Here is a 23768-nt window from a genome sequence, read left to right on the forward strand (position 1 = left end):
GGGACACCGTTTGAGAGGACAGTGTGAAGAGGGTACCCAGTATGGAATGGAGGGGCAGTGTGGAGGGCATGTACTATAAGAGGGACAGTGTGGGGGTCATATTTTGTGCAGGGAATATAGTGATGGGCAATTATTTATTCAGGGGCTCAGCGTAGGACAGATATTTTTATTCCAGAGCATTATAATGACACTTCTATTTTAAGGGTATCATATTGGTGTGGTTTGCTACGATTACAGAAATACCAAATACATCCATGTAATTTGGTAATTTCTGATGCTTATTTTTATTTTATTTACCTTAACATACAGGCGTCAAAAGATGAACTGATATATAGAGATGTATCTCTTTGTATCAGTACATTATGAAGAAGAATATTAATTAGATCTTTAGGCAGCTTGTATTTACGAGACTGTATTGTGAGTTTTGTGAGGTTTTAAGTTTGAATCCTGGGAAAGACCACACTTCAAGATAAAGAAAGTATTACTACTAGTACAGACTGATAAAGGGTTCCCCTCCCCCAACATTCTCAGAGAAGTAGATCTACAGTGGCGAAAACAAAGTGACCACGGTGGTGTCCTTAATGAGGTACATGCAGTGTGACAGTGCCCCTCAACCCCTTGAGCCTTTTGCAGCAGTACAAGCTGCACATGTTCTATGCATTCCCCTAGGATCATGCACATTTAATGTTGCCTATATTTTTTCTTTGCTGTCTGAGGGTACCTTGGCTGCGCCATTGTGGGAGAGGGATGAACCTATAATGCATTTCCTACTTCTTTCCTGACTGCCTTCCGAAAAGCGTTTGATGAGCCAGGTGGTCATTTCCAAGTTCGGACAGTAAATGTAACTCTACAGATTGGAACACTACATGTTGAGGACATTTCTTTTTAAGTTTTGCCACTTTCTGATGTACCAGTGCTTTTGGGACTTCCATGGCTACTGTTACACACTCTAGTCATAGTCTGGTCATTCGACCAAATTGCCCAGTGGGGATTATCTTGTTTTTATAACTGCTTCAGAATTCCACCTCAACCTCCTTCTCAGAAACTCTGCTCTGCTTCCACTGCCTCTAATATTCCTGCCTCCTATCAGGACTTCACAGATGTCTTCTTCAAGCATGGGGCCAAAGAGAACCACAGGGAAGACATGACTTAGCCTAAGCGTGGCCTTGCTTCTGCTTCTCTATTTTCCAACTCACCATCCTATGACCCTCAACAGGTCCTCTCCTATAGTCAAAACAGTTCTTGCTTATGATCCAATCACAGAGGATGAAATGAATCAAGTTCTGGACTGTGAAATGACTCGTGGCCCTGAGGAGAGATGCTAGGTGCCTATAAAGGACATAGATGCTTCAGTTCTGCTCAAGAGATTGTGTGCAAAGCATTCTGTTTCATCTATTACCAATTCATCTGGGAGGGGGCCTAAAACGGGGGTACTGTTACGCATTTGTCTTGGCTCAGCAGGGCTTCATCACCTTCTATGGCCGCTGCCCTCTGCTGTGCTTCACGCTGGGTTTTTTAAGTGGTCCATCATGCTCCCATGTGATCATCTGCCTAGTCCTATATAAGACCCTACCAAAACACACACCTGGGTCTTGGTATTAAGACTCTTAGTTCTGTTTGTTTGACTGTGCACCACTACTTGCCCCATACCTGCTTTCCTGTATCCTGTCTGCCTGTCCCCTCCAGTGCTTCAAGTCCTTGCTCCGTATCAGCTGTCCTGAGTCCTGTCTGCCTGCAGCCTCCAGTACTTCTAGTCCTCACTCCATAAGTGCCTTTCTGCTGCTGTATCAACGCCCGGGATCCGGGTGTCAACCCGGACCTGGACTTAGATTATCCACCTCACAAAATGACCTCTATGACAGGGTAGTTCCTACTCCGCATTTTTAACTTAGTTCCTAACCTGCTTCTGGTACATCACTCAATTTTTATGCATCAGTGCTACTTTGTCACAGTGTCTCTACTAACCTACAGTATTGGGCTCTACTACAATGATACGAGTCTCCTGCCCAGTTGAACTCTGCTACATCTTTAGGCTCTGCTATATCACCAAAGTCTTATGACTTTACTCTGCTACACCGCCAAATTGAGTCTCCTGAGACCAATTCAACTCTGCTACAGCTCTAGGCTCTGTTACATTACTCAACTTTGCTAAATGTATCTACATTGAGTCACCTGACATACTTAGCTCTGCTACATACTCAACTCTGCTGTTCATCTTTCCATTGAACTTCCTGGTACACCCAATTTTGTTGCATTCTTACTTAAACAATATTCATATAGCACATAATCATTATTGGGGTAAAGGACTCTGTTTCATTCAGTCTGCTGTGCAGCTTATCTCTTCTGCAAAGGCCTCCATGAGATACTCTACTCTGTCTTATCAGTCATCCTTCACGGAGTCTGCTACTTCCTAGTGATCTACTACTAAACTTCTCCACTTTCTGTCCAGTCTCTACAGCCTTCATTGTTTCAGCCATAACACCTTGCTGTGTCAATGTCATCTTGTCATGCTGCTTTGAAGATCCACCTCACCAGTTGAGACATAACCAGACCAATGTAGAAGAAACTCTGGTCAGATAAATCTAAAATTTAACTTTTTAGCTATTATGGGAAATTTGCTCATTTCTACACTCTGTGACGAACTATGTATAGAGATATTAAGGGTCTGTATTGGTCTACATATGATGTAGGTGGCGCAAAAGTTTTTTAGGGTCCTTAAAAACTTTAGCACACCCTTTCAAGTAAAAGGTATAGGTACCAGCACATGCAATGTAATGGTTTAACTGCCACATAAAAAATAATATCCTGTATCTCAAATAAATCCATATTTCAATTTTGTAAAAAAAAAAAAGCTCAAAATTAGCATCAAAACCTATTTGCTTTCAATAGTGTACCTCTATCTTTTGGCAAATAAATTTGTTAATACAAAAACACATACAGAAATTAACCTGAAATTAACATCTAAAATTAAACAAGTCCAGCTGAGTAAAACAGAACCGTTTAAATGTAAAATATCTAAAATATTAAACATTCAATATTCAAAAAAGCTTCTAGTCATTTAAAGGTCATTCTAAACTATTTCTCTACTGTACATCTGTGTGCTCAGCTCATGTAACTGAATACTAATGACACAAACCTCCACTTGCTTCTGGAGTTTGGACTCCAGGAGACAAGGGCCCCTGTGGTGAAGATCCATCAATTAACTTTGGTGTAGATTCCTCTTCTTCTTCAATTTCTTCTTGAACCGGCTCTGGAGACAGAATGGGTCTATTCACAATAGGCAGTACAGTTCCAATCTCTATCTAGACGAGAGGAAAGTACATTTATTGATCAGAAAGAACTAGTACACCAATACATTCATTTTTAGACAATACGTGTATAACGATATAAAGTTTGTCACTAGGTGTCACTATACAACAAATCCTTATTTACTTGCTTACATGATCTTTTATACAGATAAAAGGCAGCAGCTAGTGCTGTGTTACAACCTAAAAGCGACTTATTTGGAAGCAGAAATATCACAGATGTATTCAAAAATGTATAGTCGTGGCTTCATTGTCTCATGTACAGAGGAAGCAGTTGTCTTCTTGTTCTGTTTTGTCCATTTGAAGAGATTCAATAGTGAGATGTAAAACATCCCACTTTACTTGTATATACTTTTACCGCCACAACTTTTTATGTTTTTAAAATATATCAGCAAGTTTAAAGTGAATCTGTCACCATTTTTTTTTCTACTCCATCTGAGAGCAGCATAATGTAGGGGCAGAGACCCTGATTCCAGAGATGTATCACTTACTGGGCTGCTTGCTGTAGCTTTGTTAAATCGCTGTTTTGTCTGTAAGAAGATGGACATACTGCTCACGTTCCCCCGTGAAGAACACGTGTATTGTTGCATTGTATAATGTGAACTGTGATATGCATTAATATTGTTGGTATTATGTTCTGCCCGACAGTAGGGAGAGTTAGAGTTAATGATGGGGACTAGCCAAGTGTGTGAGGGGCTAAGGTGACGGGACAGAGACATTTTCCTGTCAGATAGGGTCCAGTGTGTGATAAAAGCAGACCTAAGGTTTAGACAATAAGCAGTGCTGCATGACGTGCTTGTCCCAAAGTGACAGCAGACTGTGACAGTGGTTAGCATGATCTTGAGTAAAGAGAAAGAGCAAAAGAGAGAAGTTACCAAAAGACAGAGTGATGCACCAGAGATGGATCCTAGGACAGGAGACGAGGCAGAGAACGTGAGACGAAGAGCGTGTCCCGGGTGGGATTCCAAGGCGTCAGAAGCAGAGAAGCTAAGTATCGGCCATATTGGCAAAACAATTCCCTTGAGAGGAAAGAAGACATGGAACCACGTGTTGAAAATAAGACTCTCACTAACTGGGCTGTAGTACTGAGCTGGGTTGTGGTGAAGGCAGGTGAAACAGTGGAGATAGAGACAAAGTGAGATGAGAGGAAGGAACGGAGACTGTGTGTGAAAATGCACCTTATTGTGAAGGAAACGTTCATCAAGCTCTGTACCCGCTATATACGGTGCATAATTCCCACCAACTTATCGTTCAGTAAAAAGTTAGTTTTTGACTGCTGGTCTCCATCTTTGAACTGTTCAACATGTTGTCTTGGTGAACCCAAGTCATGCGACCTTTAAAGGCGTAGCACCCCCATAGCACAAGTCCACACACCCAGCAAGGACCCCCATCTTCATGTAACGTGCCAGGGCGTGAGATGAGTAACTCGCCCATGACTATCGCCCTGCACCACTTTACATTTCTGCTGCAGATTTACTCGCTCTCTGAATATTGATCTGTGTATAACCCCACCTACACCAGTGATTGGCAGCTATCTGCATTTGGAAAGTACACACAGCTGCACATTGGTGGTGGGGACAGGCTTATATAGAGCTCATGAATATGGAGGACTACATGGAAGCAGATTTACTAGTCCTCTAGTGATAATAATCTGCTTCTGATAAAACACTGATTTTATCAAAACTACACTAAGCAGCCCAGTAGTGACACATCACTGGAATCAGATTCTCTATCCCTAAATTATGCTGCTCTCAGATTACTTTGCAAAAACCATGTGACACCTTCACTTTAATCTGTCTATTTTGATGCGTATGCAGGTCTATAGTCCTATTATCCAAAACAGCACAAAGAAATGTTATGACATTTGGCTACAAAGAACACTGAAAGAATATAAGGACACAATGACTGTTTCGTACACATGCATACACAGCCTACTGTTACATACTGCCCTGAGCGGCAGGAGACACAGGAGTATTGCACTGCTCTTTGTAAAGGAGTTGGTCAATGTTGTATACTGTACACACTACTTATTAATAGGGATGTAGAAGATATACCCCTCTAACTGTATGGAATGGCCCTTGACACTTGATAGAGTAGTTCCAAAAAACTTAGGGATGAGATGCAAGCATATAATCGGATGAAAAGCTTTACTAGAAAGCAAGCAATAAGGTTTAGCGCTACAACGTCTAACATGAGTCAACTAGCATCATGGTTTCAACAATCTCACAGGAGGCAACAGGTTATCTTGAGCAGAGTTAGAGAGTTTACACAATAAGTTAATAGTTGTGACACTTGCAGAACTGTGCTGGTACTTCCTTTCAGAAGAAAATTCTTCATTCTGCAAGAGTCTCTCTGTTACTTTACTCAGTACCTGGTACCTGGTATGCCTGGTTGGTGGTGGTATCTCCTTACTTAAACACTTTCAGATAGCGATTCCTTCACCACTTACGGTATATGCAAACACTCTCTTTTAAGTCAAGAAAAAAAGCCTCTACACTCTTCTATGTAGTAGTAATGCTCGCTAGAGATGAGCGGATCATTTCGAGGTTCTCCTCGAGTTTGAGCTGAATTTCCTGAAATTCGCGGTTTTATGTGAATTCAAACACTGAGACTCAATTTGCGGGTCACAAAAAAATCTTACCTGTCACCATTTCCCACAGTGCTGAATTATTAGAGAGCAGTCTAAAGTCTTTTTGCATGTCTGCTCAGGTTTCTCCATAATGCCCTGCAGCTATGATATTTAGTGGATTATCATATATTGTACAGGGATGGCCAGTACCTGGGCCATCATAGATCAGCAGTTCCCAGCGGAGCATACTTTGTATAGCAAAGTCATTTTCCATCTCCAGTGTCACAGGGTAAGTCTCTTTCTCCTGTAGTGTGTAAACTCTTATGGTCAGGGAGGGCCCCTCTCTCTCTCTCTCTCTCTCTCTCTCTCCTTTAGTGTGTAAACTCCTACGGTCTGCCGGATTCTCTCTCTCCCATTTAGAGTGTAAACTCTTACGATCAGCAAGGTCCCCTTTCTCTCTCTTGTTAAGTGTAAAGTCTTATGGTCAGCAGGTTCCTCTCTCTCTCCTGTAGAGTGTAAGCATTTTTGATCTACAAACAGGAGTGTACACAGAAAACATGAGGCCCCATAGTAAAAGTTCTAATTGGGCCCCCACATGAAAAAAATTAATAAATAACATTCAGTGGGGTCACCGAAGAGCATGCCTCGCAACTTTGCAGTACAAAGTAATTTTCCGGGGCCCTTAGCCAGCAGGGAGGCCCACTCGCTGTTGTGGACACCGGCGCGCTATGGGGCCAGTGAGTCGGGGGAACTTGTGCCAGCGCCCGCGAGTGGGCCCTCCCGCATGCTCAGGACCCCAGAATTTTGAATACTTACCTCTCCTCATTCCTCGCAGCTCCAGCTTTTTCCGCGTCTTCTAACTTGTGATGTCTCATGACGTCACTACAGCGCGCCCTCTGCTATGAGCATCACAGTGCAGAGAGCGGGAAGACATTGAGGAGTCCGGAGCAGAACAGTAGCTAGCGAGGAATGAGGAGAGGTAAGTATTTGATTTTGTCCCCTGTACATAGCCTTAAATGGGGCCCATTATGTAGGGAGCATTATATGGGGCCCATTATGTAGGGAGCACTATATGGGGCCCATTATGTATGGAATATTATATGGGGCCCATTATGTATGGAGCATTATATGGGGCCCATTATGTATGGAGCATTATATGGGGCCGATTATGTATGGAGCAATACATGGAGTCCATTATTCTGTATGGAGCACTATATGGGGCTCATTGTACTGTATAGAGCATTATATGGGTCCATTATTCTGTATGCAGCATTATATGGGTCCATTTTTCTGTATGCAGTATTATATGGGGCTCATTATTCTGAATGGAACATTATATGGGGTCCAGTATTCTGTATGGAGCAATATATGAGGCCCATTATTCTGTATGCAGCATTATATGGGGTCCAGTATTCTGTATGGAGCATTATATGGGGCTCATTGTACTGTTTGGAGCATTATATGGGTCCATTATTCTGTATAAAGCATTATATGGGGCTCATTATGCAGGTCCATTATTCTGTATGCAATATTATATGGAGCTCATTATACAGTATGGAGCATTATATGGGGCTAATCAATTCCAAAGCTTTTCCTATACTTTGCCATGTTAAACACGTACAGCACAACAGTTGACACACGGATGCTATCTGTGTGCTATAAATGTTTTACACAGACCCATTGACTTGTATTGGCCCTTGTCATCCATGCTGCTTGTAAAAAATGGACATGTCTTCCAGGGCCGGGGTCAGCACTCGGCGCACTGGGGCAAGTGCTGGGGCCCTGAGCCAGAGGGAAGGCCCACTCGTTGTTGTGAGTACCGGCGCGCCATGGGGCCACTGAGTCGAGGGAACCTGTGCCAGTGCCCACGAGTGGGCCCTCCTGCTTGCTCAGGACCCCGGCACTTGGAATACTTACCTCTCCTCGTTCCTCGCAGCTTCAGCTTCATACGCGTCTTCTGACATGGAGCTCATTATACTGTATGGAACATTATATGGGACTAATTATTATATGGGGCTCATTATACTGTATGGAGGACTATACTGTCCAGTCTAAAATGAAAACTTGAATCCCCCCAGGGCATGCACTGTGCGCTGCGAGGATTTGCCACTTTCTGAGCTATTGTAGAATTTACAATAGTTATCACTTATGTAATGTAAGAAGTGAAATCTTTGGCATTGTACTGTATATATATATATTTCTCTGCGGTATCTGTGCATCATGAATTGTGGTATGTGTTAAAGGGGCCCACTGAGACTCTTTCGCCCGGGGCCCACGAAAACCTGGAGCCGGCCCAGATGTCTTCATATGCTTTGCACGTGGACTACACATGGACATATGTGCAGCACCAAAGATTATAATAGGTACATGTACTGCAAACACGGACATATGAAGGAGGCCTAAAACAGAGTGCTTACTCCACAAGACTGCTAGCTACACACAATGGACACGTAATGCTCAAACAAACTATTTAAACAAATGGCTATCAATACAATCACAAATAATAAAATACAGAAAAAAATCTTTTAAAGGTTATCTTTACTGGTATCTGCGAAAACTCCTTTAAAAAGGATCGTTAAATGTTTCAAATTTTTCTTGTTGAACTGGTCACAGGATGAAATAGTTGCTGCAGAGCAAAATAAAACACTTTTTTTTTATAATTTCACCTCTTCATTGAGGAGGTATTAACAGTCAAATTATTTGGCCGCTAATGATTTAATTTTCATTAAGCCAAGTGGGTGTTATCTAGTTTTCACTGGGGGTGTTTGCTTCTTCCTCCTATATGACACTGACTAATCATATCTCGAGAAATGAATAATGAAGAGGAGAAGGCTTTTGATGTCCCAAGATTCAGGTTAGTATTCACCTAAAGGTTAATAATGATGCCCTGCTGACCAACCATGTCCGATTAGTATTTTATCAAAACTTTACATGGTCCATGTATAGTGCTATCATTCAGTCATGTCAGACATAGTATTTTAGGTGGTAATGTTTCATCATAGTTTGAAGATATTGATTATTCTCTTTATAGTGTTTTTATCTGACCTTTTTATAATAATATTATTTGCTGTTAGAGATGACTGAATATAGAAAAAGGTTTAATTTGTCTAAATCAGTAAAAAAATTAATTTGGTCCAAAATCTAAAGTGCCCAAAGAGATGTTTATTAGGTTCTGAAGTCTCTTTAGACAACACATAATCATAATCATAATAAATCCAATTTGTATAGAACCAGTTTGTCAGAATTATTTAATAACTGAGAGTTTGTGTGTGTAAATACGATAATGGTATTATTTGGTTACTGTATGACCATATGTAAAGTACTATGCATAGGCATGTGTGGGAAAAACTGCTGCAAAGTATGAATTCGTTAAAAAATCGAAATAAATAGTTGATTTTTACATCTTCTGTGGATGTAGGCTTGCGCATCCTTCTGTCTCTTCATGTAATCCCACACAGACTTCATGATGTTGAGATCAGGGCTCAGTGAGGGCCATATCATGTGTTTCAAAATAGTTCTTAATGACACTAGCTGTATCTTTAGTGCCATTGTCTTGCTGCAGAATACATTTTGTGCCAATCAGATGCCTCCTTGATGGTATTGCATGATGGATACATATCTGCCTATATTTCTCAGCACGGAGGACACCATTAATCTTGATCAAATTTCCATCTCCTTTTTGCTGAAATGCAGCTCCAAACTTATAAAAAACCCACGATGCTTAACTATTACCTGCAGACACTTATTACTGTACTGCTCTCCAGCCTTTCAGCAAACTGCATTCTGTTCTAAAAAAAAAACATTTCAGATTTTGACTCATCAGTCCAGAGCACCTGCTGATATTTTTCTGCACCTCAGTTCCTATGTTTTCGTTTATAGCTAATTTGCTTGGCCTTGTTTCTATGGTATGGTTTTTGGCTGCAATTCTTCCATGACCATCACTTCTGGCCAGACTTCTGTAAACAGTAGATGGGTGTAGCTGGGTCCCACAGGTTGCTCTAGGTTCTGAGATGATGGTGACGCGCCCAGGGGATGGGGACGACTCGGTACCCGGGCCTTTGCCTGGTTTTGGGGATGTCGCAGTGGTCGGCTCCCGTACCCTCGGGTCACTCTTGAAAAAGGGGATTGGAACTTGGATAGAAATAAAAATAAAGTAAATAGTTGGTGACGCCACCTGTGGTACCTGGTAAGGATTACCAGCGCTGCTGCAGACCTCCGGGGGGTGATGGGATGGCAGCTGGGATGCTTCTGCTCCCCACAGGCGAAGCGGGCCCCCGGGGCAGTGTGGAGCTTGGTGGTGGGTGGTGATGCTGGGGCTTGTAGTGCGGGGAGAGAGATCGCGTAGCTGAATTAATTGACGGAGGCAGTGCAGTTCAGTCATCCGAGCTTTACTCACATTTCTTGTACAAGGTTCTCAGGTACACTGTACGGGTGTCCGCCTCCGCATCGCACTGCGTCTACCAGACCAGGGGTTCAGCTCTTCCTCAGATATGTCAGGAGCGCTTGACGGAACCCCGCTTTCTTTATGTTCCTAACTAGACCGACTTCCCGCGCTGGGTCATCTCCCTACTGCCCTGCGCTTCCCACACACTCAGTCCCGCTCGGGGGCTCTGAAGTCCCTCTGGGCAACCTGGAGTTCCCGGACCTGCTTGACCCTCACGGTGACTAGGATGAGACTGTGGCGACTGCACAATGGAAGTGCAGAAGCCTCTGGTTTTTCCAGCCGAGACCTGGAGTAACACGGCTGGTCCAGGGGCCGGTCCCCTTCTTGCGGCCTGATCCCTCTGACACCGAGCAGATTCGGGGTGTATGGGTGCCGTCCTGCACTCGCCATACCTCCTGGGATCCCTTCTATAGAACGGAGTCTTTCTCCTCTGCTCCCCTCCTGGGCCTCTATCACTAGTCCTCACTTGTGGAGCAGAGCCCCTAATGAGACTCTGCTCCCCAACTGACTGTTTCACCAACTCCTCTTACTGACCTGTCACCCTAAGATGGCCTCCCTTTATATACCACCTATGATGGTGCTCCCCTACTCTACTTCCTCCACCCACACCCATTACTGGTTCCCCCTCTCTTTGGTTCCCCCCACTCCATCCAGGGACAGGGCTTAGCAGGAAACACATTGCATCTTGCCCTTCCAGCCGGCCTGGAGCAGTGTAGTGTTGAATGTGGGTGTTGAGGTTCCGGGCAGCACTCCCTCCTTACCTGAGAGAAGGAGATACCACACCTCTGGGTGAGGTGCAGTACCTCTGTGGTGACTGAACCCTCAGGGGCGCCACAATGGCACTGCTAGACAGTTTCCAATATCATAGGGAAGTAAGCATGATGTGTGTTTCATTTGCTCCACTAACTTTCCTTGGCAGACCTCTGTGTCTACGGTCTTCATTGTTGTTCATTCCATGCTGTCCTCCATGCTGACAAATATAGGAAGATATTTTCCCATCATGAAGCGTCATCAGGGAGGTGCCTGATTGCCTCCACATTTATTCTGCAGCAGGACAACTATCCCAAACACATTGCCAATGTATCTTCAAAGTAAAGAAGAATAAAGAGGCCTGGAAGTGATGATATGGCCTCCACACAGCCCTGATCTCAACTTCATTGAGTCTCTGTGGAATGCTGATATCTGTTGTCCTTTAGATTTAAAGCCATGACATCAACGCTGCAAGACAACAGTGCTAACCACTGTACAACCATGCTCAGTCCTGCTGTACTACTTGCCTTATTAGCAGAATGACCTGACCTATTTACATATTTGCCAACTTAATTGGAGCATCCAATAGGCTCCAAAAAACAGACAACTCCCAGAAGAATCAATAGTAAAGAGTCGATAAATCTCTATGCCCCAAAACAGAGCGCTTAGCCAGTTAGAAATCGGCCCTTTCATTGGGTTTCTTTTAGCTTGGTGTGTAAGGGAGGTGAGGAATAAGGTATGGAGGGTGGAGAATGGGTGCAGGGAGCGAGACCCGTAAAAGGGGCATGGCTATGTTGGAAGAAGAGATCCCTCCAAAAGGAAAACCAGCAAAAGTTGCCTTAAAAATTAACAAAAAAAAACCTAAGCAATAAACCTAAACAGGAAAAAAATAGATGTACCAAGATATTCTAAAGAACAGATAGCTTTGAAGGTGCAAAAATGACAACCTCCTGTAATCTATACTGTGGCTGCCAGTATGTAAAACAATTTTTTGGGGAGGAATAAGCTCTAAGACTCGTAATCAATATTAAAGTGTACCTAGTTCTAATCTAAATCCTCTGTATTTAATATAAGAGTGGGCTGTCCCAGTTTGATGAGTTTTCTAAATATCATGTATTAACTAATACACTCAAACAGATCCTTAATGCCCTCTGAAAGAGCCTAGATTTCTAGCAATAGTCCCACCCGAAATTCTGGGTTGTAGGATCCCTGCATGCACATAACTGTAACCGGTCTAATGGTACTACAATTCCATAATAGCTCAGTAAAATACACGGCAGTCCTCAATTAGTGCAAAGAGTGAGATTTCACACGAAAGCTTCTGGGATCCCGCTCTTCATGCTAGGATTTCACAGCCCGGAACTAAGGACCTGACTATTACTAGAAGGTTGGGCCTACTGGGGGTCAGTAGGGAGCCTCCTGAGCACTTTTGTTAATACCTTAAAACCATGAGGAAGATTTATGAGTTGGCGGTTGGCTCATTAAGTCACAGGACACAATTCTCCATCTGCTGCAGGTGTAGTATTCTCATAACTCGTTCAGTGGAAGAAAACATCTTAACTATAGTGGGGATGATCTTCTGCTGATATTCATCAGCATTCAAGAATGTTTCTTTTTAATTTAGGGTGTGAGGATTACAGTGCTGACATTGCCAAATTCAAAGTCCGTCAGTAGCTGAAAAAGGTGTTTACTGAGCTGATGTTTAGAAAAATCACCAATCTGGGGCTGCCAACTCTTTTATTAAATAAAAATGGCAACCCCAGATAGGTAATAGGTACCCTATAAATCATTCTTGTGTAAAATTAAAAAGTGCAGATGAAATAAAACTAGGCTTTACTAAAACTTTCAACGCAGCACATTCAACTTCTAGCCCTTCCCTTTTAGTACTCCTAAGAATAACTCCACTACCACTGTATGGTGAACATAGAGTCTGATTGTAACAATGTACTGTTCACATCACTCACAAAGAGTTTGAATGCTGTTTCAATGTGCATACTCAATCTTTTTCCAAGTTAACTCCTCCTTGCCGTCTGCAAACTTCTACTTATCCAGTGATAACACCACAGCCACCAACAACCAAAGCTCATCCAACCACAAAAAAGCCAGAAAATGTAAGCCAAATAAATAACCCATCAGAGTTAAGATGTCTCATAAAGTCACCGATTCATCAAGACTAGCACTTTTTATGCCAATCTTGATGAAGTACTGTATGTTCTGGAGTAAGATGCACCAAATTTATTAAGAGGTCAACAGTTAGTCACAGGGTGACAGTTAGAAGGGGGGGTAGAGGGAAGAGTGCCAGGGAGTCTAGTCCTCATCTGGCACTCCCCAATAAGTTTGCAAAGTTAGCATAAGAGGGGGGTGTCAGTACAGGGGTAGCACTGCTGCAGCAAGGCATGTCCTTTGAAAACCGGAGGAGTGTCAGCTCCAGTAAGGGGGGAAATAGGAGAGTAGGGCTGGCCAGGCAGGTGCTGATAGTGGGGGAATCAATTATTAGGGGAACAGATAGGGCAATGTCACAAAGACAGGGATCGTCGAACAGTGTGCTGCCTACCTGGCGCTCGAGTCCGGCACGTCGCTGATCGGGTTGACAGATTACTGGGAGGGGCTGGTGAGGACCCAGCGGTCATGGTGCACATTGGCACAAATGACAAAGTTAGAGGTAGGTGGAAGGTCCTTAAAGATGATTTCAGGGAATTAGGCTGCAAGCTTAAAGCAAGGACCTCCAAGGTGGTATTCTCTGAAATACTGCCTGTACCACGTGCCACGCCAGAGAGGCAAAGGGAGATTAGGGAGATAAATAAGTGGTTCAGGAATTAGTGTAGGAAGGAGGGGTTTGGGTTCCTGGAGAACTGGGCCGACTTCTCAGTTGGATACAGGTTCTACGCTAGGGACAGGCTGCACCTCAATGGGAGGGTGCAGCTGTGCTGGGAGAGAAAATGGCTAGAAGGTTGGAGGAGTGTTTAAACTAGGGATTGGGGGGAGGGTATTCATTTTATAGGTGGGGAAGATAGTGCAGATAGTGACCTGGGCACAAATAAATAAATTGGGGGTGGGGTTAGAACAGTCAGTATAGTAAGAAGAAATAGAGGTACAGAGAGACACATAAAATGCATGTACACTAATGCCAGAAGCCTCACCAACAAAATGGAGGAATTAGAATTAATTTTGTTGGAAAATAATTATGACATGGTGGGGATATCTGAGACATGGTTGGACGAGAGCCATGACTGGTCAGTTAATTTACAGAGCTTTAGTCTGTTCAGAAATGACCGCACAAACAAGCGAGGGGGGGGTGTGTTTATGCGTAAAATCATCCTTAAAACCCATCTTGCGTGAGAATATATGTGAATCTAAGGAAAATGTAGAGTCCCTGTGGGTGGAGATAAGGGGAGGGGGAAAAAATAATAAATAACTGATAGGGGTTTGTTATAAGTCTCCAAAAATAATGGAAGCAGCGGAGAATATCCTCATAAAGCAAATGGATGAAGCAGCGACTCAAGGAGAAGTCATTATTATGGGGGACTTTAATTACCCTGAAATACATTGGGGAACAGAAACCTGTAGATTAAGCAAAGGTAATAGGTTTTTGACAACTATGAGAGACAATTACCTTTCACAACTGGTTCAGGACCCAACAAGAAGGGGGGCACTGCTAGACCTAATATTAACCAACAGGCCAGACCGCATATCAAATATACGAGTTGGGAGTCACTTGGGTAATAGTGATCACAAAATAATAAGTTTTAATGCATCCTTTAATAAGATATGTAGCAGAGGGGTTATAAGGACACTAAACTTCAGGAAGGCAAATTTCCAACGGTTGAGACATGATCTTAGTGCAATAAACTGGGACGATATCCTGAGACATAAAACTACACAAAGCAAATTGGAGACATTTATTAGCATCCTGAATAGGACCTGTGCACAATATATACCCTATGGGAATAAACATGCTAGAAATAGGAGGAAACCACTATGGCTAAATAGAGCTGTAAGGGGTGCAATAAGTGACAAAAATAAATCATTTAGAGAACTAAAGCAAGTAGGTAGTGATGAGGCATTAAATAAATACAGAAAATTAAATACATTCAGTAAAAACCAAATCAAGGCAGCAAAGATTGAGACAGAGAGACTCATTGCCAGAGAAAGTAAAAATAATCCCCAAATATTCTTTAACTACATAAATAGTAAGAAACGAAAAATTGATAGTGTTGGCCCCCTTAAAAATAGTCTGGGTGAAATGGTGGATGAGGATGAGGAAAAAGCCAATATGCTAAATGATTTTTTTCAACAGTATTTACACAAGAAAATCGAATGACAGAAAACATGATCAGTGATAACAAAAATTCTCCATTAAATGTTAAACTAGCGAAGGCCAGAAACTTGTTAAGAAAATCTCAAGTTGATGTAGCAAACAAGTACATATAAAATATTACTTTTATTAATTAAATATTTAAAAACATGTGTTGCTAGATGCCCATATGGTGTATAAACACACCGTGAATAAAAAGGTGCTACAACCAAAAACCTGAAAAAATGTCAGATAATAAATATCTATAATGAACAGGGCTAGACAAAATTTCAAGCCCTATCAGGTCAAGCATAGGTAAGGATCAAGAAGTTACTAAATTGTGAAGTCCAAAAAGAACCTTACATAGAAGCAATATAGAACTAAAGTACACATCACCAATAAAACATATAGCAATAAATTTGGTGATCGTACCTATATACGCATATACCCATAAACATGACAAGCCATTATCAAATGGTAGGTATGTGTATATAAACAAATCTATGAGGAGCCTTCTATTACCATCCAGGCATTATATCCTCATAAAAAATGGAAACATCTCACCCGGGGTCTTTTCATGTATGTCCCCCCTATATTACAGGTGATTAGTTAATCCACGGAACATCCCGACGCGTTTCAATCCTTCATCAGGGGTATATAGTTCCTATTCCATATTAGTTCCTCAGTTCCATCCTAATGCCTGGTGGCATGTTCCGTACAATCACCGAATTTATTGCTATATGTTTTATTGGTGATGTGTACTTTAGTTCTATATTGCTTCTATGTAAGGTTCTTTTTGGACTTCACAATTTAGTACCTTCTTGATCCTTACCTATGCTTGACCTGATAGGGCTTGAAATTTTGTCTAGCCCTGTTCATTATAGATATTTATTATCTGACATTTTTTCAGGTTTTTGGTTGTAGCGCCTTTTCATTCACGGTGTGTTTATACACCATATGGGCATCTAGCAACACATGTTTTTAAATATTTAATTAATAAAAGTTATATTTTATATGTACTTGTTTGCTACATCCATTAAATGTCACTTGCATAACCCAGCAGGAAGTATGGCGGCGTCTAAAAATCACTAAAGTTGACTAATCCCCGGGCCCGAATACACCCACGAGTACTGCAGGAATTAAATAACATCATAGATAGACCATTACTTTTAATCTTTAAAGATTCCATAATAACAGGGTCTGTACCACAGGACTGGCGTATAGCAAATGTGGTGCCAATATTCAAAAAGGGGACAAAAACCAAACTTGGAAATAATACGTCAGTAAGCTTAACCTCTACTGTGGGTAAAATACTGGAGAGTTTCCTAAGAGATGCTATACTAGAGTATCTGAAGAAAAATAACCTCATGACCCAATATCAACATGGGTTTATGAGGGACCGTTCCTGTCAAACTAATCTGATCAGCGTTTATGAGGAGGCAAATTCCAGACTGGACAAAGGAAATGCAGTGGATGTTGTGTATATGGACTTTTCAAAAGCTTTTGATACGGTTCCACACAAAAGGTTGATACATAAAATGAGAATAATGGGGATAGAGGAAAATATATGTATGTGGGTTAAGAACTGGCTCAGTTATAGGAAACAAAGGGTGGTTATTAATGAAACACACTCAGACTGGGTCACAGTTAACAGTGGGGTACCACAGGGGTCAGTATTGGGCCCGCTTCTTTTTAACATATTTATTAATGACCTTGTAGGGGGCATACAGAGTAGTATTTCATTATTTTCAGATGACACTAAACTCTGCAGGGTAATCAATACAGATGAGGACAATTTTATATTACAGGAGGATCTATGTAAACTAGAAGCTTGGGCTGATAAATGGCAAATGAGCTTTAATGGGGATAAATGTAAGGTAATGCACTTGGACAGAGGAAATAAAATGTATAATTATATACTTAATTGTAAAACACTGGGCAAAACTGTCACTGAAAAAGACCTGGGTGTATTGATGTGTAAGGGGGAAGACAGGGGTGTAAGTACTCTCAGAGCAAGGGATCCGGAACTGCCGGGGCCGTGCCTCTGGCTGCAGGGGGAAGACAGACTGCGAGCACAGGAGTCAGGTGACTGGGAAGCTGGGGGCATGTCCAGAGTGAGAGCTGGGAGGTCAGGTGACCGAGAGACTGGTGACGTGGGTAGAGAGAGGAAGAGACGAGGACGTTTTCGCGGGAAAGCGGAGCTGGGTCCTGCTCAGCAGAGCAATGTGAGAGGGTCCAGGCTCCTGGCTCCAGGACTGGGAGCAAGAGCCGAGTGCAGTGGACCGGAGGAGTCAAGCCGACTAGAGAAGAGACGCAGGGTGGGTGGAGCCGGGCACGTGAGGTTCCGTGTTATGGACTAGGAGCTCAGCAGATAAAACCAGAGACCGCCCGCTGCCGCCAGAAGACGGAGCATTGTTTGGGCAGGGAAGCCTGAAGAAATCAACACCGGCCTCAGCTGGCAACTGCATTGTGGAGGAAAAGAGTCAGCTAAGTGTAAAAACTGTCGTTTACAACCGGTTCGACTCTGCTATATCTAGTTAAACCGTGAACTGTCAGTTAAAGACTTTTACTTGCTACTTTCCTTGTTTTCCCCCATATTTTCCCCTGATATTCCCTGCGTGGAGATTTACCCTGTTATTATAAACTTCCCCTGTTTATTAACCCTGTATTGGCTGCTCTGTGTTTCTGTGTCGCTGCATTTAAAGTACCCGTGTTACAGGTGAACGACAAGATCACGTTTGGTGGCCAGTGTCAGACAGCTGCTGCAAAGGCAAATAAAATAATAGGATGCATTAAAAGAGGCATAGATGCTCATGAGGAGAACATAATTTTACCTCTATACAAGTCACTAGTGCGACCACACTTAGAATACTGTGTACAGTTCTGGTCTCCGGTGTATAAGAAAGACATAGCTGAACTAGAGCGGGTGCAGAGAAGAGCGACCAAGGTTATTAGAGGACTGGGGAGTCTGCAATACCAAGACAGATTATTACACTTGGGGTTATTTAGTTTGGAAAAACTAAGGCTCAGGGGTGATCTTATTACTATGTACAAGTATATAAGGGGACAGTACAAAGACCTTTCTACTGATCTTTTTACTCTGAGGCCTGAGACGGGGACAAGGGGGCATCTTCTACGTCTGGAGAAAAGAAGATTTAATCATAATCACAGAAGCGGATTCTTTACTGAAAGAGCAGTGAGGCTATGGAACTCTCTGCCGCATGATGTTGTAATGAGTGATTCACTACTAAAATTTAAGAAGGGCATGGATGCCTTCCTTGAAAAGTGTAAGATTACAGGTTATATATACTAGATTCCTTGATAGGGCGTTGATCCAGGGAACTAGTCTGATTGCCGTATGGAGTCAGGAAGGAATTTTTTTCCCCAATGTGGAGCTTAGAGTTTGCCACATGTTTTTTTTTTTGCCTTCCTCTGGATCAACACATTAGGCTATGGGTTGAACTAGATGGACTTAGTCTTCCTTCAACCTTAAAAACTATGTTACTATGTTACTATGTCTGCACTAGTGATGAGCGAGCATGCTCGTTACTCAAGATTTACGAGCATGCTCGGGTGTTTTCCAAGTATCTTCAGTGTGCTCGGGTGTTATGTTTTAGTCATGCTGTGCACATGATTTGCAACTGTTTGACAGCTTTAATACATGTGAGGAATGCTTGTTTCTTAGTCATTCCTCACATGTATTAAAGCTGTCAGTCGCAAATCATGAGCACGGCATGACTAAAACATAACACCCGAGCGCGCTGAAGATACTCTGCGAGCACCCAAGCATGCTCGCCGAAAGGGTTAACAGAACATACTCGCTCATCACTAGTCTGTCCCTCTTAATGAATTTTTAGCATCTTTTAACACACTTTTCATATCAGAATATTTCCAATCATAAATTCTCTACTCATATCAGTAAAAATATACTTTGGATGTCTTAACCCTTTCCTGCTACCAAATATACAAACAACTGGATTGAAGTGTATAGTCACTGAATATTGATTGACTTTGATAATAACTCGCTGCCAGTATCTCTGAAGTGTTAGATGCCTCCACTATATATCAATCAAATCTCCATACTGCATTGAACACTTAGGACAATGAGAAAACATTTTCTAACTCATCTTACAAAACCTGTCTGGATAATAATGGAGTCAATGAATAGTAACAATTTAGATATTCTATGAATTAAGAGACACATTTGAGACATCCCAAAGAATTGATTCCCATCGATTTATTTCCCAGTTTCCAGCATCATTATGCAATTAATCTATAGATAACAGAGGGCTTTTTCCAAAATTTGACCTTAGTGAAAAATGACACAATTAAAAAAATAATCTTTTTAATCCCTTCTCGTTATTAATAGCCAGGGAACATTTATGGCTAATGGCCCCTTCCCCGGCTACTAATATCAGCTCCCATCGGTCGGCTTTTCCTCTACTGGTTATGAAAATGACACGGGAGCCCGCTCCATTTTTCTTAATATTAGGCTATGTGCCCACGATCCAGATGAAACAGCGCTTGGGACACAGCATATTTTTGCTGCGTCCAAAATGCTGTGTTCTATTGAATGTTGGTAAATCCATGTGTTCACTGAACCATGCGGATTTACCGCATTCAATACATTCTAGTGGTCAAATTTCTTTTGCGAAGACTAGCATCTCTGCAAGAGAATTTGACATGCTGCGGTCCTGAAAGACACGCCGCATGTCAGTGTCCGTGGGTGAGCCACAACCTCAGATGCACGTGTGTCACCCTGGCCTGGATGCCACAAATATAATAAAGCTGTGTTTGAGAGCAAGGGGGAGGTTCTCTAGTCAAGGACCATTAGCATGCAGCACCTCCTGTCCCAGACCAGTAGGAGGAGCAGGCTGCCTCTATAAAAGCTGGAGCTGGGGGCAGGGTTAGGGAGAACTGGATAACCTGTCTCTGGATTGAGAGGTGTCCAAGAGCAGGGACAGACAGTTGTGTTGCAGCCTAAGAGGACGTGTGGCAGTAGGAGGGCCACGAGCCTGGGACAAAGGCGAAGTGAGCCTGTCCTGGCAGATAAAGCAACAAATCTACCAGACTTTGGTGTCTGAGGCTGGGAGGATTCCTGGTCCTACAGCAGATAACCAGTCCGCAGGGGACTGTATGTTCCTTGGCCACAGCAGAAGGGACCAGCAAAGCCGTACCAGGCTGGGAGTAGAAAGGGACCCAAGTTGCAAGCCATACGGGTGAGAGGACATGGTGAGCTCAGGAACGTGGGCTGTTACATTACCAGAAGGGAAATAGCCAGAAGGAGCACAGAGAGCACGGTAGGCCTACACCCTCACCCTGACCAGGGCCAGCTTCCCACTTGTTCTCAGACATCCAGGCCCCCTCCTAGCCGGGCCTGTTTCTGGGTCATATTACCTGTTCTAATAAAGACCCTGAACTGTTCAAGAGGCCTCCGTTTCCTGGCTAATACGGTCGGAATCATCCCCTCCATCATCCATTATATACACTGCCCTGGGGCCATACTCCTCCCGTGGGGAGTTGAACTATTCAGTGCTGCACATTTATATCAGCCCCAGCGGTCTGCACTGCAGCGGTGGTTAGCCCTGACCGCAATCCACGGGTGGCGTAGTCGGACATTACCTACAGCACATCATAGACTACCACTGGTCAGACCACCCTGAGCCACGGGACCGGGTCGCCACTACACCACTACTACTCCCAGCATTGCCCTGAAGACTGGTCCCGAGTGGCCCATGGCCCAGGGGGTGAGTCACACACATAGTGGACATGGGATTTCTAGAAATCTCATCCACTATGCTGTAACATCTGGACTCTGCAGGTTTGACTTTGCATAGGCACACAGCTTCAAACATGCAGTGGCTCTTGATCGTGGGCACGTACCCAAACTCACCCACAGCATGTAAATTTCTGTAGAAGAGACGTTAATCTCTGGTGCAGGTTTTGACCGATTGAAATGTCATTATATGTGGTAGATCTGCATGTACTGACAACAAAAGTGCCTCATTAGAACACAGCATTTTGGATGCAGCTAAAATATGCTGCGTCCAAAGTGCTCCTGCTTGCTGATCATGAGGATGTAGCAGCTAAACAAACAACTGTGAGCTGTTATTAATAGCCAAGGAGCATGTTTGCCTAATGGCACCTTCCTGGGATAAAAATAGCAGCTCTCAGCTGCCCTAGAAATTGCATGAATGGGAATGAAAATGGGATTACGTTTTATGGGATTGTCTGAGAGCTAGCCCTTTGTTTAGTGATGAACAGTAGTGATGAGCGAGAATGTTCAGTTAAACCTGTCAGCGAGCAGGCTCGGGTGCTCGCTGAGTATCTTCAGCGTGCTCAGGTGTTATGTTTTAGTCACGCTGGGTTCATGATTTGCAATTGTTTGACAGCTTTAATACATGTGAGGAATGCGTAAGAAACAGGCATTACTCACATGTATTAAAGTTGTAAAACAGTTATAAATCATGCACACAGACCATAACACCCGAGCACGCTGAAGATACTCGGGAAACACCCGAGCATGCTTGTAAATCTTGAGTAACGAACATGCTCGCTCATCACTAATGAAGAGGTGCACCCTGTTTCAGTCTCCTACTGATTTTCCTTATGAAAAAAATGTAGACAAATTTCTAAAGAAATACCTGAAAGTACATAAAATTATTTAAATTGTCACATCAAGCTTAGCTCCTTAACACAGCAGCTGCAATCAGGGCTGGGACAATGGGTAGGCAAGGGTAGGCACCCGCCTAGGGTTCCTCCCTGCCGGGACACAATTTTGGGGAAAGAAAAGTACTACCATTACTGTAAATCACAGTTGCCACTCAAGAAAATCTTATATCAAGGGGACCAAGTAGGCAAAGTGACAATTTAAAGAGTATCAAAACCAGTATATTTTATAACACAATTGCAAATATAACAAAACACATAATAATATTTAAAAACAGGTGCCTCATGTGTTGAGGAACAGAAAAATAACAGACCAGTGCATACAGAAACTATGATCTTGTACATCCATGAAACCAAAGCATACTAGGTAAGTAGAGGTAAATCCTATTGAAGTGCAACCATGCACATAGGTAAATCTACTCCTATTCCTCTATATTATAATGAACAGTGCTAAAATGAGACAGAGAGCAATATCATACAATAAGTACAAACCCCCACCGAAATAGAATCTATCAGATGTAAAGGTAAGTACTGTTAAAGTGCATATACATGTAAACTATAGCGGCGTTCTTTTCTTATAGAAGCCAAGTGGCTATTGAAAATATCAGTGCAACAGAGAACTATATCATGGTATAAGACATTGTTTTATCTAAGATATGGAGTTTTCCTGGTGCAGTCTGTAGTAGGATCTGTCATGCGTCCCTCTGCCCCAACGTTCATTTTCTGAACACTTCCTCAGGGACAGCCAGGTCATAGGCACATGGGTGAGCAGTGTCAGTGAGTCACTAACATCACTCAACACTCTTTCTACCTGCACTCTGGCCATTGTTCCTTCTCAGCATTATCAGTATTTGCATTTTTAAGAAGCAAATGCAATTGAAGATGTGAGCAGTACACCGAGACAGGGACAAATGAGCTCTAATTAGCTCCCTTCCTCGCTTGTTACTCCAGAAGGCCAAATGTTAATCTGGCTTGCAACTTGTTGGAGGCCAACACCATGCAGGGGAAGTCAGGCGGCGTGATGACATCACAGGTTCACTGCTAGATATGCTGGAAGAGGAGATGGAGGCTGCGGAAGATCGAGAACCAGGATTGGGTGAGTATAAGGTTTTTTTTTTTCTTATATTATTTGGCCCTGGAGTCAGATGGTGGGACATACTACTAGGTGCTTGTGGGGGACAATTATACTGCCTGTGTATAGGAGACTGTGAGGGACATTATACTTTATGGGAGTCTGTGGTGAGCATACAGTTTGGTGATCTGTGGGGGCCATCATATTTTATGGGGGGACGGTGGTTACCATCACACTATTTATGGGGGGCTGTGGGAAGCATCATACTGTATAGGGGGCTGTGGGGGACATAATACTGCATGGGATCTGTGGGGTCCATTATACTGTATGGTGGCATTGGGGCCATTATACTGTATGAGGGGCTGTGGTGGACATTGTACTGTGTATATAGTCAGGATTTTGTGGGACATTATACTTCATGGGGGACATACTGTGTTTATTAGATGGTGGGAGCCATCATATTGTATTGGAGGGTGTGGAGGACAAAATACTATAGCAGGCTGTGGGGGCCATCATACTATATATAGGGAGCTGTGATGAACATCATAATGTATATAGTGGGGATGTGGTGGACATAATACTGTATGTAGGAGGCTTTGATCGACATAATGTGTATGAAGGGCTGTGGTAGACACCATTCTATGTGGGGGCTAAGGTGACTATAA

At 42.9% G+C, this 23768-nt stretch overlaps 1 protein-coding gene across 1 annotated transcript in view; it reads right to left on the reverse strand.

Moving 5' to 3' along the window:
* EPYC (epiphycan) overlaps nucleotides 1-23768 on the reverse strand; it is a 56384-nt gene that overhangs the window by 27801 nt on the left and 4815 nt on the right. Inside the window, exon 3 of the mRNA XM_073650684.1 lies at nucleotides 3137-3302. Within this exon, the coding sequence (XP_073506785.1) occupies nucleotides 3137-3302 (166 nt within the window). The remainder of the gene's footprint in view (nucleotides 1-3136; nucleotides 3303-23768) is intronic.

The sequence above is a fragment of the Phyllobates terribilis genome, unplaced genomic scaffold (genome assembly GCF_046119375.1).
Source record: "Phyllobates terribilis strain yellow unplaced genomic scaffold, ASM4611937v1 Scaffold_11__3_contigs__length_659146591, whole genome shotgun sequence".
Taxonomy (NCBI): Eukaryota; Metazoa; Chordata; class Amphibia; order Anura; family Dendrobatidae; genus Phyllobates; species Phyllobates terribilis.